General features: G+C 40.5%; 1 protein-coding gene across 4 annotated transcripts in view; it reads right to left on the bottom strand.

Annotated features, from left to right (window-relative positions):
- Positions 1–17,423, bottom strand: part of NDRG3 (NDRG family member 3) — a 74,501-nt gene that overhangs the window by 23,984 nt on the left and 33,094 nt on the right. For all 4 annotated transcript variants that reach the window (XM_036244386.1, XM_036244385.1, XM_036244383.1 and 1 more), the window contains 6 exons: positions 11,208–11,313; positions 10,052–10,172; positions 7,612–7,674; positions 6,007–6,067; positions 4,890–4,976; positions 2,157–2,213 (listed from right to left, as the gene is read on the bottom strand). In XM_036244386.1, the coding sequence (XP_036100279.1) occupies positions 2,157–2,213; positions 4,890–4,976; positions 6,007–6,067; positions 7,612–7,674; positions 10,052–10,172; positions 11,208–11,313 (495 nt within the window). The remainder of the gene's footprint in view (positions 1–2,156; positions 2,214–4,889; positions 4,977–6,006; positions 6,068–7,611; positions 7,675–10,051; positions 10,173–11,207; positions 11,314–17,423) is intronic.

Here is a 17,423-nt window from a genome sequence, read left to right as displayed (position 1 = left end):
TGGTGGTGGTTACATGAGAGTATATGCATATAAAAGGTCACTGAGATGTACTTGTGATTTTTGCCCTTTATGTAAATCATACCTTAATTCAAGAGAAAGCAATATGGAGGCAAAGCCCAAAATAGCCAAAAGAATCTAAGAAGTAGGAAATAGGGTGGGTGGCAGATTCTTTGTAAAAAGCCCTGTAGAACTTCTCTACTCTAAAAGATATAAACTTTGGAGTTAATCTGACCTGGATTCAAACCACCTGCTATCTGGATAATAGTGGCAAGTTATGATCCCTCTCTGGCCCTCAGTTTTTCTATCTTAAAATAAGTCTAATAGAAAAATGTAAGAAATAACTGAGTTTGTGCCTTAAAGTACTTATCAAAGTGCTTTACACATAATGAGCACTCAGCAAATGCTAGTTTTCTCAGCACCTACCCTTTTCCTTCCAACACAGAGACTATAATTGAGAGTGCGTTATTCCTATTTTTTTTTTTTTTTTCATCTCCCCACTCCAGATACCTCACAGCTCTCCAACCTTATTGCTCATTTATTCCCTCACTCCCATAGGTCATCTGTGATATTGGGATTTATAATAAGAAACAAATATTTGGTCTACATCCTGTACCTGGCACAGAGCGCTTAAAACCCTAGGAATTTCTGAAGTAAAAAGAGCAATAATGTGTCTTATGTCAACAAGGTGACTTTTGGAAAGCCCTTCTGGATGAAGGCTGGTTGCCAGGGAAACCAATCAAGTGATTAGAGGGTTGGAACTTTCAGTCTCACCCTCTGACCTCTGGGGAGAGAGATGGGCTGGAGCCTGAGTTCCATTGCTAACGGCCAACAATTTAATCAATCACAACTGCAATGAAGCCTTCACAAAACCCCAGAATGACAAGATTCAAAGAGCTTCCAAGTTCGTGAACATGTAGAGGTTCTGAGAGAGTGGTACATTCTGAAAAAGGCATGGAAGCTCCATGCCCCTTTCCACAACATGCCCTATGAATCTCATCCACCTATTACTGAATTATATCTCATTTAAAAATAAACCAGTAATCTAGAAAGTAAACTATTTCTCTGATTTCTGTGAGCTGCTCTAGCAAATTAACTGAACCCAAGGAGGAGGTTGTTGGAACGTATGATCTATAGCTGGTCCATCAGAAGCACAGGCGACAACCGGGACTTGTGACTGGTGTCTTTAGTTGGGGTGACGAGGGGCAGTGGTGCAGTCTTGTAGGACTGAGCCCTTAGCCTGTGGGATCTGATGATATCTCCAGACAGATAGTGTCATAATTGAGTTGAATTTTAGGAATCTCAGCTGGTATCTGAGAATTGCTTAGTGTTGTGGAAAAAAACACACACTATAATTTGTCAGAATTGTATTGTTCAACTCACTTCTCTCTGAAAAGAGGAACTAGGGTCCCCTCTGTCACCCAACAGTTATCCACACAACTGTTACCTCCTCTGGAGACTTCAATTTCCTTACCAATAAAACATGGGAATTGAAAAAGACAATCTCTAAGGCATTTTTAGTGTTAACATTTCTTGGTTTCTTTTTCCTCTGAAATTTTTATTTCTATGAAGCTTTTCCCAGACCTCATTATAGCTCTAAAAATGTTCGCTGAAGGCGCTGGCCGGTTTGGCTCAGCGGTTGGAGCGTTGGCCCGTGGACCAAAGAGGCTCGGGTTCGGTTCCTGCTAAGGGCACATACCTCAGTTGCAGTTTGTCCCCGGCCCTGATTGGGGTTGTGTGGGTGGAAACCACTCAATGTGTCTCTCAAATGTCGATGTTTCTGTTTCTCTCTCTCAAGACAAATGCAAAAAAATGTCCTCAGGTGAGGAAAGAAATGTTTGGTGAGGCATGTGATGTTGTCAAACATTAACAGATGGTATGCTGCTTACAGGAACAGGTTAAGTATGTGTGTGTGTGGGGGGGGGGTGGCGGGGTGGGTTGCCTTCTCTCATCTCTCTCCAAATGCCAAGAGCCATGTGGCACTGAGTTACCTTTACCCAAGACTGGACTTTCCTGGGCCAAATGCATCTCACACTGCACTGGAAGTATTACCCACTAGGATCAGGGGAATGCTAAAGCACTCCTTCTCTCCTGAGGTAAACCCCTTCTTTGCACGCAAGCCAATAAACACAGCTCTCCTGCCTGGAATAGGCACTTACCTGACCAAAGTGATGAGCCAAAATAATGTCCACAACATTGGTTGTCAAGCCTGAGATCTAAAAAGAAAAATTTGTGTCAAGGGTGAAAGTATATGTACAAATTTATCAAGCTGTCCACTTAAGATCAGTGCAATTTATTGTATGTATGTTATCCTTTAACAAATAAAAACACAACTCAGTGTCCATATTTTCATGAGATGGTGGTTTCAGAAGACATGAGAATAAGAAACAAGTCAGAAGAAAACGAAGAGTCTCCCTTCCAGGATAATAATATAGTATGGTTTGAAGTTAGCGGCTAGAAAAAATGGGGCCATAACTTCTTTGAAAATTTAAGACCAAGAAGTCACAGTTATTAGTTACTTCATTCCTGCCTATATTTCTGTTTTTACATTGTATTTATGGATAATAAGAATCAACTTACAACCACTCCGAAGCCATCCAAGAGACAGAAACAAATTTCTTTCTTCCAGTTTTTGCTATCTTCATTTCAGGAAGTGGGAGGAAACTGCTATGTTTATTGAATGTTCTTGCATTTGGAACATTTTTCTCCTATTTTTTCCCATTTCAAAATGATACTTATCATCCCTCTTTTCTCTCTGGTTGTTGCTGGGGTTGTTTATATTTGTAAGGTCATTAGCATACCCTTTAGTTTCCTATCTCCAAGATATTTTAGATAGAATTCTATCTAGATAGCAAATACCTTCATTTTTCAGATAGCAAACACTCCACTCCACACATCTTTGGGAGCAATAGCACAGATAAGCTACCTGGGTTCACTGAAAAGAGTGATTCATTCATTCATTTCACTCATTAAAAGAGTGAAAATGCACCTGGCCGGTATGGCTCAGTGGATTGAGAGTTGACCCATGGACTGAGAGGTCCCGGTTTGATTTCCAATCAGGGCACATGCCCAAGTTGTGGACAAGATCCCCAATAGGGGACATGCAGGAAGCAGCTGATTGATGGCTCTCTCTCACATAGATGTTTCTCTCTCTCCCTAAAAAAAATCAATTAAAAAATGTGTTAAAAAATAAACTTATACAGATAAATTTTTTTTAAAAAAGTGAAAATGCAAACTATACATTGGGAGAAGAGATTTACACATATCCAGCCAAAGATTCATATGTAGAATGAGTAACTCTCACAGATAAATAGGAAAAGGACGAGCAACCCAATTTAATTTAAAAAAGGACAGAAGACTTGAATAGTCACTTCATAAAATAATAGTCAAATGGTCAATAAGTTTTGGAAAAGGTGATGGACATCATGGATTCTTGGGGAAATACATATTTAAAACCTAACTCTGCCTTGGCTAGGTAGTTCAGTTGGTTGGAGTGTTGTCCTATACACCAAAAAGGTTGCAGGTTTGATTCCTGGTCAGGGCACATACCCAGGTTGTGGGTTTGATCCCTGGTCGGGGGTGCATACAGGAAGCAACCGATGGATGTTTCTCACACTGATGTTTCTCTCCCTCTCTCAAAATCAATGAACGTATCTTTAGATGAGGATTAAAAAAATCAAAAACAAAAAGACCAGCTTTATTCACCCATAAGCATAGCTTAAAATTAAAAAGATGCTACAATTAAAAATTGCTGTTTAGCCCTGGCTGGTTTGGCTCAGCGGTTAGAGCATCAGCCTGCAGTCTAGAAAGACCTGGGTTTGGTTGCATTTTGTCCCCGGTCCTGGTTGGTCGTGCGGGTGGCAGCCACTCGATGTGTTCCTTTCACGTCGATGTCTCTCTCTCTCGTCCTCTCTCTCCCTCCCACTCTGTACAAAAAGTGGAAAAATGTCCTTGGATGAGGATTTTTTTAAAAAAAAGAAAGAAAATTGCTGTTTAATAACAAAAGTTATTTTGGTGATGGATAGCATACAAAAACAAACTAATATAAATAAATAAAACTGCCCATCTTCTATAAAAATTAAGAGGACTATCCTCAATACACCAAGGTTGCAGGTTTGATCCCTGGTCAGGACACATACAAGAATCAACCAATGAATGTGTAAATGAGTGGAATAAAAAGTTCTCTTTCCCTCTCCGTCTCCCTTCCCTTCTCTCTAAAATTAATCAATAAAATTTTTAAAAGTAGAAAATACATAAAAGGATTATAAAATTTTGGTGAGTATATGGAATAACTGGAACTTTTGCGCATCACTGATGTGCTAATTGGCCGAACACTTTGGAACATTGATAGTTATCTACTAAAGCTAAACAGACAACTGCTCTATGACCCAGCAACTCGCACTCCTAGGCATAGATCCAAATGAAATGAATGTATAGGTCTATGAAAGATAGATAAAAGAATGTGCACAGGAGCTTTATTCATAGTAACCACATAACAACTCATTTTGTGAATTCACACAGTAGACTTCTAAACTTTTAACAATTAAAAAGAATTGCTATATACAACACAAATGAGAGACAATAATAAATTTAAAAAGCTAGATACAAAAGAATATATATTTTATTATTCTAATTATATGAAGTTTAAGAATAGATAAAACCAAACTATGGTGATTAAAGTCACATAGAATAACAGTTATTTTGGGGAAGTATTAAGAAAAGAGCTGGAAATATTCTATATACTGACTGTGTGGTGATTACAAATGTAAACATTCATCAAGCTGTATACTTAAAACTTCTTGCCCTTAACTGTATATCCTTCAATGAAACATAAAAATAAAACAGATAAGCCATTTTGAGAAGGGACCAAGATGACACCATTTGGTGCTTACTTTGGAAGCTGCCCAGTCAATCCAGCCTTTAGCACAAGGGTCAACATTAATGAGAACAAGGCCTTCCACAAGCTCTGGATGACTGAGCTGAAATAGAAGACAAAGACAATAGTATGAAAGTTCTACTCCCTTCTAAAAATACTGGAGCATGGTTAATAAATTCTTACTATGACTTAATGTCTGATTTTAAAATAAGACTTCAGAGAGGTGTAAGGGAGTCTACTCAGAAAAACAGCTCTTTAAATCTGACTTAGCACCTAGAAAACCAGTTTCTTAAATTGCTGTCAAATGATCTTGCCTTGCAAGGATCTATGGAGGAGACAGATTTCTACAGCAGAGGAAGGCACCTGGTATCTCTGCAGTTGATTAGCTCATGGTGATTCTTCCCTGCTGGGGGAAGTACCCTTGGAACTAGTTGGTATAAGGGGCTGCTAAGGCCTAAACTAGCTATTTCATATTCACATGCCCTTTTCCCAATAGGGCCTTCTTTAAGTTCTTTTAAAACCACATGAACAGGTGATAAACCAACCCCAGAAGACTGTCTTCTCCCCCAGGAGGCATTTGAAAAAAGTTTCTTAAATAAAAATCAATAGAAACATTTCTATGTAAATTCAAACCTCTCTGGTTTACTTTCCCCTCTGATTACACTGATTGTGCACACTATAGAACATATGATAAACAGAGAAAGTATAAAAAGCAGGAAATAAAATTTCATATTATTTTACCACACAACATCAATCCCTGTTAATATCTTGGTATATTTTCCTCTAGTCCTTTCCTATGCCTGTGACAAACTTTCTGTGAATCTGTATTCTAACTTTGTTAATGTTTTAGTATATGTGAATCACATAATTATAAGCTCTTCTTACAAAATTTTAATGGATGTACAAAATTACATCATAAGTATTCTCTAAAAATGAATTACCTTTTAATCGATAATGTACTGTCCTCATTTGTGATTTTTCAGGTACTGTATGTATAAAGCAAAGCTTTATACAAACCTGTATCTAGAGCTGACAAAATTTATTAAAAAACTGACATAAGACACACAATAGTACCTTGTCACTTAACACAGTAGTGTCTCAAGGGTATTGAAACTAATCCTCCATGTACTTACTGCAAATTTGCTGAGGATGTAAGCTCCAGCTCCAACTCCAATCCCAATGATGCTTTTCACACTGTGAATGAAACATACAAACATTGACAGGGTTAACTCACTTGGAGGTAGAATGACAAATTAGAAAGAATATAACTGGGTTCAAAACCTGGCTCTAATGCTTATCAGATACAGAATTTGGTCAAATTTCTCTAATTTTCTGAGCCTCGGTTCCCTGTCTATGAAACAAAGATATGCCCACCTACTTCTAAGTTGACTTTAAGGGTTGAATGAAATGACTAAAACCTGGAAGTCATCCTTGACAACTTACTTTCCTATCACCTCGATGTCTAATCCATCAAGTCCTACACAATCTACCTTCAAAGTATTTCTATCTCTATACCCACCTCCCGTATCCAGTACCAAGCTATCATTACCTCTTGCCTGACTGATGTAATTGTTAACTAGTCTCCCTGCTTTTTCTTTCATTCCTTTCCAGCCCATTTTCTCCACAACTAGAGCAATCCTTTTTAAAAAAAATGTGAACAGCTTTATTGATGCTCAATTTACATGTCTACAGTGGTGATTTAAAAAGATCAAACTGGCCCTGGCCGGTTTGGCTCAGCGGTTAGAGCGTCCACCTGCGGTCCGGAGAGACCCGGGTTCGGTTCCCGCTAAGGGCATGTACCTCGGCTGCAGTTTGTCCCCGGCCCTGGTTGGTCGTGTGGGTGGCAGCCACTCGATGTGTCCCTTTCACATCGATGTTTCCCTCTCTCTCTCTTCCTCTCTCCCTCCCACTCTGTCTGTACAAAAAATGGAAAAATGTCCTCAGGTGAGGATAAAAAAATAAAAAATAAATAAATAAATAAAAAGATCAAACTGGATTATCACTCTCCTGCTTTAAAAGCCTTTAGTATTTTTTCTTTTTCTTTTAAATAAAATCCCAAATTTTCACCTGATCTGTGAGACCTATGTAATCTGATCCGTGTCTATTTCTCCCACTTGCTCACTTGGTGTAGGATTTTGGATATAGCAATCCTTCTGTCGGAACTCCTCTTGCCCTGGCTCTCTCTCTAGGTAGCTCCTTTCTGTCCCTAAGTCTCAGCCTAGTTGACACCTTCTTAGAGAGGCATTCCCCAACTAGCCTTATCTATGTAGATCCTGCCATTATTCTCTATCACCCCTCTTCCCCTGCCCTGACTTCTTCTACAGCACTTTGATTGTGATTATTTGTTTACTTACTTGTTAATTATTTCCCCCACTAAGATGTAAGCTCCATCAGGGTAGTGACTATTTTGTTTTGCTCACCATCGTATCCTCTACGTCAGACACATAGTAGAAAGTACTTAAAAAAAACTGTGTGAGAGGCCCTGGCTGGGTGGCTCAGTTGGTTAGAGCATCATACCGTACATCAAAAGGCTGTGGGTTTGATTCCAAGTCAGGGCAGATACCTAGGTTGAAGGTTCGATCCCTGGTCAGGGCAAGTACGGGAGGCAACCAATTGATGTTTCTCTCTCACATTAATGTTTCTCTCTTTCCTCAAAAAAAAAAAAAAAAAAATCAATAAAACATTTCCTCGGGTGAAGATTAAAAAAAATGTGTGAGTAAATTACAGAATGAACCTACCATAAATGGGTAAGAACAGAAGGCAGCATTTCAGCTAGCTCATCCATTGTGGGGTACTGGTACCTGAAATCCAGAAGGATAACTCAAATTAGAATGCACCCACATTTTCCAATTTCAAGAACAGCTAGAAAAGCACAAGGTTCTTAGATAAAAGCATTCCCTTTACCAAAGCTCAATAAAGGCGATGTGGAGTCTAGAAATGATTATAGCATATTGTGTGACTCTCTACACTGACATGCAAAATAAAAGGTTAGAAAACCTACATGATTCTATATCCTCAAGAGCAGTCTTGCAGACCAGAGGAAGCTATTTGAAAAGAAGAGGTAATAAGGCTCTCTCTCAGGGTTATTTCCAAATCCCTATCACTTTAATTGGGGTTCAGGTTCAGTCAACTTCCAACAGTAAGAATCACCTCAGAAAGTAGCTCTTGGTCTGCTGCTTATATCTAGGCAGCTGAAAGCAAAAGTAAACAAACCTTTACTGGGTCTAAGCAGTCATAAATCCTGGGTTCCTCATTATGAATGTTGTTTTTTTTACTTAGGCACAGGATAACATGGTTACTTTATTGCCTTTGAATTTGGTTCATGATATGAATCACTGGATTCTAAAATGATCAAACAGCTCAGCAGGTGTGGCTCAGTGGTTGAGCATTGACACAGGCACCAAGAGGTCTCCAGTTCGATTCCTGGTCAGGGCACGTACCCAGGTTGTGGGCCAAATCCCCAATGGGGTGCATGAAGGAGGCAGCCAATCGATGTTCTCGCTCATCGATGTTTCTCTCTCTCCCTCTCCTTTCCTTTCTCTCTAAAATTTAATAAAGAAAAAAATAAATAAAATAAAATGATCAAGTATGCCCAGGAATGGATTCAGAGTAGGAATCCAGGAAAAGTAGAGAACACCTAGAGATTACAGAATCAAAGATCATCTGCTTGAAACACATTAAGCCAGCAATTTCAACCAGTGCACAAGAGGAACATTGGTGTGCCAGACGAATTTTTAAAACATGCAATACCTGATTATTTAGTCAGGGCACTGACCTCTTTTCCCTTAGATTGTCAAATTAAAAAAAAGATAACAGTTGTCCATTATAACTGAATCCAAATTATACCTTTTTTTTGGGTCAGGTCAGCAAAAAATATATTTTTTGATGTGCTTCAGAATTTTAGTAAATAGTTTATGTGTATCATGAAATAAAAAAGGTTGAGAATTGCTACTTAAAGCGATAAAGTGCTTTTTAGCCATTTATGCACAAAACAGAAAAAAGGAATGGGATCTAAATCTTACTGGATATAAACTGGTCACTGGCCAATTTGTGTTTGAGAAACAGAACAGCTTGGACATATTCAATAACATGGATTCTGGAGCCAGACTGCCTTGGTTAAATCCCCGCTCTGCTGCTTATTTGTTATATAACCTCAGCCGAGTTACTATCTCTGGGCCTTAATTTCCTCACTTCTAAATTGGGAGTAATAGTAAATTTATCCCACAGTGTTGTAAAATGACTTAAGAAACGTAAAGTATTTAAAGCAGTGTCAGGAATACTGTTTAAGTACTATATAAGTGTTAGCCATTATTTGTCTGCAATGGTCTATTGCATAGCAGTCACTGGCAAAGGCAGCTCCGGAGATGAAGAAAGGGAGAGGGGAAGAATTAGCATTCCACAGCTTGTACTTCCACTCCCTCTCCCAAGGTCTTCTCTATAATCACATTGCGCAGTGAAGACTTGGGGAGACACTGGCTCTGCCATGCAAACCAAGTTTAGGATGAGGCTGAGAGCTCCAAGTCCAGTAAAAATGAACTTCTACCTGACAGGGCAGATTCTCACAATAAATGGCTACACAGATATTCTAATTCCTGTGACCAGATTGGGAGGTAAGGGCGGGGAGATACTCTTAGGAGGCTCAGAGGGATCTGAGTTTGGGTCTAGGTAGTTGGGGAAGAACACAAGATGACAGATTTAAAATAGATGAGAAAGTGAACATATAGAAGACAGTGAGAAGTGGGTGTTCCAGACACTTCTATCTAGCAATTACAGGGAGACAGGTTCCTGTCTATGGAAAGCCATTCCTGGATATGGAAAAACATGAATTTTTCCTTAATACCCTGTACATAATAGTCCTCTCAGAGTAAGGAGAGGAAATATGAGGATAGCAGGTTGATAACCTGTAGGCTGTGCTAAGATTAGCTGGGAAGGGCCCTGGCCGGTGTGGCTCTGCTGGGCGTCGTCCCATGCACCAAAAGGTTGTGGGTTCGATTCCCAGTCAGGGCACATACCTAGGTTGCAGGTTCGATTCCGTACAAAGGCAACCAATTGATGTTTCTCTCTCTCAAAAATAAAAAAATCAGCTGGGAAGGGAAACAACACACTACTTCTCCCAGGAACTCAGTCAGTTGCTCTTCTGAGTACATGTCTTCCAGAAGATCTTGCTTGAGGCCTTACCCTGTTGGGAAAGAGGGTGCACCTTCTTGTTGGCCTGGGGCATCCACATGACAGACAGCAAAGTGCTGAGTGATCTCATGCATATCTTCGAAGTTAAAGAATGCATTAAAACAGGATTTATCTGCAAGAGTAAAAATACTCATAAGTCACAGGCTTTCCATTTCTCCCCAACTTTCTTCTACTGATCACAAAATTATATTATCATCATTCTCTTTCACTGCCTCACGGCCTTTTAATCGCTGTCCCCCTAATGTGAGGTGTGTGAACAATGTCTGATTCAAACTGCTCTAAAGGCTGAACATCAGACATCTCAATGACTTCAAAATAACTAATTCTCAATTCAACACAATGTCTACAAATCCTGATGTTGCATAAGATAATCTTATACCCATAGTGCTGTCATTTTTCATGTACCTTATTCTTCAATCTGACAGAGACAGTGATTTTATCCCAGGAACCTGTCTAGAGTGAGTATCTTGGGCTGCTAACATTCATCATGTGGAAGACTGTCTCTTGGAAAAAGGGCTGGGGTGCAGGGAGGAGCTGCTGCTTCTACTGCCAACCTGTTAGTATAACTGTTTAAATCACTTCTCTATAAAAGCTCTAGCACTAGACTGTAGCCTCAAACACAGACCACCTCTAAAAGCATAAGAAAGAAAAAAAAATATATGTATAGAAACTCTGTGTACCTGTGGCTAGGGCCAGAATCTTATGCTACCATCTAGAAAAGTCCACTTAAAGTCACTGATGAGAGACTGTAGCAAGAATACTTTTACCAGTTCATTCAAGAGTTCACCACAAAGTTAAGTTCAAACCTTGAATTTTCTAACTTGAAATATGAAAAAAAAAAAAAAGAAACACAAACTTTTAAAAAGAACCTGATTTCAGTTCTATTTTCTCAACCAGTTCATATAACCTTTAGTTCTTTAGTAAATATAACACAAAGGTCAGATGTAATTCCTGTATCCCACAAATGCATCCTCCTATACATTTCTGGGGAACTTGAATCCTGCTATTAACATGAACAGGGAAGGTTAATGCAGAGAGAAGAAAACCCATGTTCTATTAGAATACTAGAATCTCTTATGTGTGTGTTTTTAATATACAAAAATTAAATATTATAATAAAAAGGGGAGATATAAAATCAAATACATACGATTGAGGCCAATGTCATGATATGTCAGAATAACTGGTCTGTTTCCCTTCGGTAGGCCTCTTATAGTGACGTGGACCATACCATGAGTTGTTTCTATGTCATGTTCCTGTAACAAGAGAATGTAAGGTCTCAGCAAAGGCAGAATGGACTTCCCAGGGTGCTGAAGTTTCACCATACCTGATTCACAGCTATTTCATACTAGCTAAGGCAGGACATATCACTGAACTAGAAGCATACCACAGATGTTATATTATACAGAATATTCTTTCTTCTCTCTCTCTCTCTCTCTCTCTCTCTCTCTCTCTCTCTCTCTCTCTCCCTTTCTCTCTCTCTCTCTCTCTTTCTCTTTGTTAATCCTCACCCAAGGATATTTTCCATTGATTTTTAGATAGAGTGGAAGGGAGGGAGGGAGATAGAGAGAGAGAGAGAGAAACATCAGTGTGAGAGAGAGAGACTTTGATTGGTTGCCCCCTGCGGGGCCAGGGATCAAACCTGCAACCCAGATACATTCCCTTGATCGGGAACTGAATCTGAGACTCTTTGTAAGGCCGACTCACTAACCACTGTGCCAAACTGGCCAGGGCCAGAATATTCCTACTTTCTAATTCCTTTCAGATAAACAACAGACAAATAAATGAGATAAATATATATCTTATCCACAAAGCTCACTTTCTTTCTTTCTTATTTTTTAATCCTCACCCGAGGATATTTTTCTTTTTATCATCAGATAGAGTGGGAGGGAGGGAGAGAGAGAAAGAGAGAGAGGAAGAGAGAGAAACATTGATGTGAGAGAGACACATTGACTAGTTGCCTCCCACATTACCTGACCAGGTAGTTTCTCTCTCTCTCTCTCTTCCTCCCACTCTATCGGAAAATAAATGGAAAAATATCCTCAGGTGAAGATTAAAAAAAAAAAAAAGACCTGAGAAAAGTGAGGAAAAGCTAAGGAAGCAGAAGATATAAAGTTGCTGGGTAAAAAGCCAGAGGCCTGGCTGGTGTGGGTTAGTGGAGTATAGATGAGTGGATTGAGCATCATCCCATGGATTGAGAGGTCCCAATTCGATTCCTGGTCAGGGCCCATGCCCAGGTTGTGGGCTCAATTCCTGGTGGGGTTGTGCAGGAGGCAGCTGATCGATGTGTCTCTCTCATATCGATGTTTCTTTCTTTCTAAAAGAAATCAATAAAAACATTATGAAATAAAAAAGCCAGAGGCTTCAGAACCTCTAAATCAGGGGTGGGGAACCTTTTTCCTGCCAAGGGTCATTTGGATATTTATAACATCATTCAAGGGCCATACAAAATTATCAATTTAAAAATTAGCCTGCTAGCCCTTGTCTGTTTGGCTCAGCAGTTAGAGTGTTGGCCTGTGGACAGGAGAGTCCCAGGTTCGGTTCCCACTAAAGGCACGTACCTTGGTTGCGGTTTGTCCCTGGCCCTGGATGGGGTTGTGTGGGTGACAACCAGTTGATGTGTCTCTCTCACATCGATGTTTCTCTCTCTCTCTTCCTCCCTCTCTCCCTCCCGCTCTATCTGAAGGAAAAAAAAATGTCTTCAGATGAGGATAAAAAAAAATTAGCCTGCTATATTTGGTCAGGCTAATTTGGTTAAGTGTGTGATATTAGCTAGTATTGATTTCGAGGACCAGATGTTCCCCACCCCTGCTCTAAATGTATGTTTAGTAACTGGTAAGTTCAGTAGACACCCATGGGTATGTATGCTTAAATCTCTCCCTTTCCTAGGAGCTGCCCTTCAGTGTCACCCATGCATTCAGGAGTGGTTCTTGGCTGCCAGTTTTATAGACAGCAACCTTATGGCCAGAGCTAACTGGACTCAGGTGGGCATCTGGTCCATGCTGGGTCAGCTTCTTTCCCTGAGAATTTATAATTGGCACTAAGAGATTCCATCCTCAGTATGGTTCTTCTCTAGAAAAGAGACGTAAATTTGAGAGTTTGTATTAGGCATTTTCACTACTCTAATTCATAGTTCTAGCTTAATTTGTGAAACATCCCTGGATTGCCTCTGGTTTAAACTAGTTTGTTTTATTTTTTGAGAGAAAGAGTAAAGAGGGAGAGAGGCGCAGGCCCCTGACAGATGGGTGACACTACAGGAAAATCCAAATTGAAGAGAATGTGCAACAATTTGCCATCTTGACAATCTAGTCACTGGAGACTTCCTTCTGTCATATCCAAACCTTCAGTATTGTCTTGTTTAAATATCCAGGCTTGGCCTTAACTGTACTACTGAGACCTGAGGGAAAAACTAGTTTACACTTTGGCCCTAGGGTTAGCAGACCTCCTGAGGCCAGGTAATTGATGGAGACAGTGTGTGTGAGGGTGGAGTGGGATGGGGGATAGTGAGTGTGAGGGAAGTTCAGAGGAGGAGGATGGAAAGGGAGATATAACAGATGGGGTAAAAGAACATGTTAAAAGTAGGTGAGAGAATAGGGCAAAGTAACTACCTTGTCATCGTTACATAATCTAGATGAAATTCAGTTAAAATTGGCTTACAAAACTTCAACTTTTTAGGGAGATCTCAGCTCCTGTCTCCCATAATATACCCTCAAATTGTGTAATGACCAAAGTATCAAAGGGTCAAGAGCCCCTAAGCAACCCTTGGTTGTAATGTTTCATACAGTTTCTCTTCATTTCAAAGTTTGTGACTGTAAATATTATTAGCAGAATAAAGAATATAAAAAGAAAGGAGACACTCACCTCCATATGGACTCCTAAAAATATATCCTTTGTGATTGTGTGTGTAAAGAGCTTGAACAAGTCTCCATCTAAAGATGAGTGTGCAGAGACCCTGGCTACAAAGCTCATTCAATGGTCAGGCCATGCAGGGGTGAAGCTCCCGACACCTTTCCGCTTCAGTCAACTATCATCTATTCCACAGGCTGTTTCTCTAGTTACCTCACCCTGCACCCTAGCATTCTATAGGGTATGACTACACAATGAGTCTGTGCTCAAAGGGCAAAGGCCAAAGTAGTGTCTAATAGGCTCTGGTCATAGATCTTTTTCAGTATTCTCTGATTATTTACTATCTCCAACGTTATGTACTTAAACACAATCCTGTTATTCTCCAGGCTTATAAAACAATCTGAAATCATATGGGTCCCCACACACTTTTCCATCCTGGACTGCCTCCCTCTTAATCAAAGATGTAGTTTAAGAGTCCTTTTTTGTTTTTTTTTAAAATAATTTAAGGATTTAGCCCTGGTCGGTTTTGCTCAGTGGTTAGAGCAATCAGCCCGCAGACCAGAGAGTCCCAGGTTCGGTTTCCACTAAGGGCTCGTACCTCGGTTGCAGTTTGTCCCCGGACCCGGTTGGGGTCGTGTGGGTGGCAACCACTTGGTATGTCTCTCTCACATCGATGTTTCTTTCTCTCTCCTCCCCACTCTATCTGAAAATGAATGCAAAAATGTCCTCGGGTAAAGATACAAAAAAATAATAATTTAAGGATTTAGAATATTACCATTATTTGATAATAATCAACTTTCACCTTCCTTCTGCTAAATGTGCTATCACCAGAACTACACAATATGACTTGTTATATCTCTCTGAACTCAGTTAAATTTTGATCACTTCATGCATGTTAGTACTTACTCCTCTCTCTGGCCAGTCTGAAAGAATTTAGGTAAGCTTGTAATAACAACATACTCTTGGAAATATCAACATTTTTATTAGTATGAAATTTTATTGTTTCTAGTAAGCAGGCTACTATATGAGCCTTGGATATAGTTATTATCATACAGAAATTTTTGAGCCCTGCTGGTGTGGCTCAGGGGTTGAGCATCAATCCATGCACCAAGAGATCACCAGCTCAATTCCTGGTCAGGGCTCATGCCCAGGTTGTCGGCCAAATCCCCACTGCGGGGCATGGAGGAGAAGGCCGATCGATGCTCTCTCTCATCGATGTTTCTCTCTCTCTCTCCCTCTCCCTTCCTCTCTCTCTCTAAAATCAATAAAGAAAAATAATAAAAAATAAAAAATTTTTGATGCAATACCCCACCATTACCTTACCTCTATATAGTAGTATAAAATTCATTTGTATAATCTCATTTAATTCCCTAGTAAAAGAATCAGCCTCCACAATTAGTCAGCCTCCTACTGATCAGACCACATTTTCCCATATAAAGTTCTATATTACATTTTCTTTGACTCCTCAGTTCTCTTCCCTCTCTCTCTCTCTCTTTTTTTTTTATCCTCACCCGAGGACATTTTTCCATTTTTTGCTCAGATAGAGTGGGAGGGAGAGAGAGGAAGAGAGAGAGAGAGAGAAACATCGATGTGAAGGGACACATTGAGTGGCTGCCACCCGCACGACCAACCAGGGCCGGGGACAAACTGCAACCGAGGTATGTGCCCTTAGCAGGAACCGAACCCGGGCCTCTCTGTACCACAGGCCGATGCTCCAACCGCTGAGCCAAACCGGCCAGGGCAGTTCTCTTCCCTCTTACATCTTTCATCCTAGTCCAATCAACACTCATTCAGACATCTTTAACTTTTCAACTCCTCATTTTAACTTTTCAACTCCTCACAACTCTCAACCTTCTCATAAATCATGCTCTTCATCTGAAAGCTTCTTTTGCAATATGTCAACATAAAATATTTTCCTCCTTCAAAACTAACTCCAATATCTTTTTCACATAGCCTTAGGTGACAACGAGAAGAAAAAGAGTGAATGACTATTTAACCTACACACAACAGCCCAGAACACCTTCAGAACATGGACTCTCTAGGGAAGTCCAGGTAGGAAGGGGTCCAGGCATGTGTATGTGACCCACACACAAACATACATGACCTGACCCAAGAATTCTTTCCTGACTTTTCCCCTAGAATTATAGGTATAGAAATTCTTTTCCCAGTGAGGCTGCTAAGCTGGAAGAATGTGAGTTTGGGGCAGTTAGCAGCCATCAAGCCCATGATGGAACAGAGCTTGTCAGAGACATAAATCCTGTAGTGACAGGAGAAAAAGGAACTGAGATTAGGGGTGGTGGTTTAAAAATACTGTACAATTTATCTTTTTCTATAAAATTCTTTTTCCCTTCCAAATGAGAATAAAGTCACCTATATCTTTAGAAAGTAATAATCAACCTCCCCCAAAACCAACAAAGTGGGGACCATCTCAAGAGGAGAAACTATGAACTAAGGCCATCAAGAAAGGAAAACCGCAGCCCTAGCCAGTTTGGTTCAGCAGTTAGAGTGACAGCCCATGGACCCAAGGGTCTCAGGTCCAACTCCCGGTCAAGGGCACATACCTGGGTTGAAGGTTTGATCTCTGGCCCCCAGGGCCATGTGGGAGGCAACCAATCAATGTGAATAGATGTGATTCCCTCACATCAATGTTTCTCTGTCTCTCTCCCTCACATCAATGTTTCTCTCTCTGCCTCCTGTATACCTGCAACCTGGCATGTGCCCTGACCCGGAATTGAACTGGTGACCTTTCAGTGTACAGGATGACGCTCAACCAACTGAGCCACACCACCCAGGGTTAAACAGCTACTGTATTCATTCATCCATCCATCCATCCATCCATCCATCCATCCATCCATCCATCCATTGTTAATCCTCATCTGACAATATTTTCCCATTGATTTTTTTTTTGTGAGAGTGGAAGGGAGGAAGGGAGGGAGGGAGAGAGGGAGAAAGAGTGAGAAAAATTGATGTCAGAGAGACACATCGACTGGTTGCCTCCTGCACAACCCTGACTGGGTAGGATCGGACCTGCAACCTAGGTACATGCCCTTGACCAGGACTCAAACCCTCCACCCTTCGGTCCATGGGCTAACATTCTAACTATTGAGCCAAACCAGCCAGGGCAAGAGCTACTGCATTTAAACAGTCAGCATAAAATTACTCAACCCTGGCCATGCCTGGATTATCCTAGGAGCAAGAACTCCATTTTCTTCAATGAGAATGATATATCCTGGCAGACAGCAGCTTTTCACTCCATGAATATTTATTGAGTAACCCTCTGGTGGAAGCGGAAGGCAATTTGACAAGATATGCCAAAAGCCTTAAATATGCTCATTCCAAGAATTAATCTAAGGGATTAACCCAAAGTATGGATAAAATTTATGCACAAAAATGTTCAGTGAGCCCTGGCCGGTTTGGCTCAGCGGTTAGAGCATCGGCCCACGGACCAGAGTCCCGAATTTGGTTCCCACTAAGGGCATGTATCTCGGTTGCAGTTTGTTCCCGGCCCCAGCTGGGGTCG

The sequence above is a fragment of the Molossus molossus genome, unplaced genomic scaffold (assembly GCF_014108415.1).
Source record: "Molossus molossus isolate mMolMol1 unplaced genomic scaffold, mMolMol1.p scaffold_m16_p_6, whole genome shotgun sequence".
NCBI classification, from domain to species: domain Eukaryota; kingdom Metazoa; phylum Chordata; class Mammalia; order Chiroptera; family Molossidae; genus Molossus; species Molossus molossus.
The sequence above is the reverse complement of the archived record's forward strand: the minus strand, read 5'-3'. Positions and strand labels throughout refer to the sequence as shown.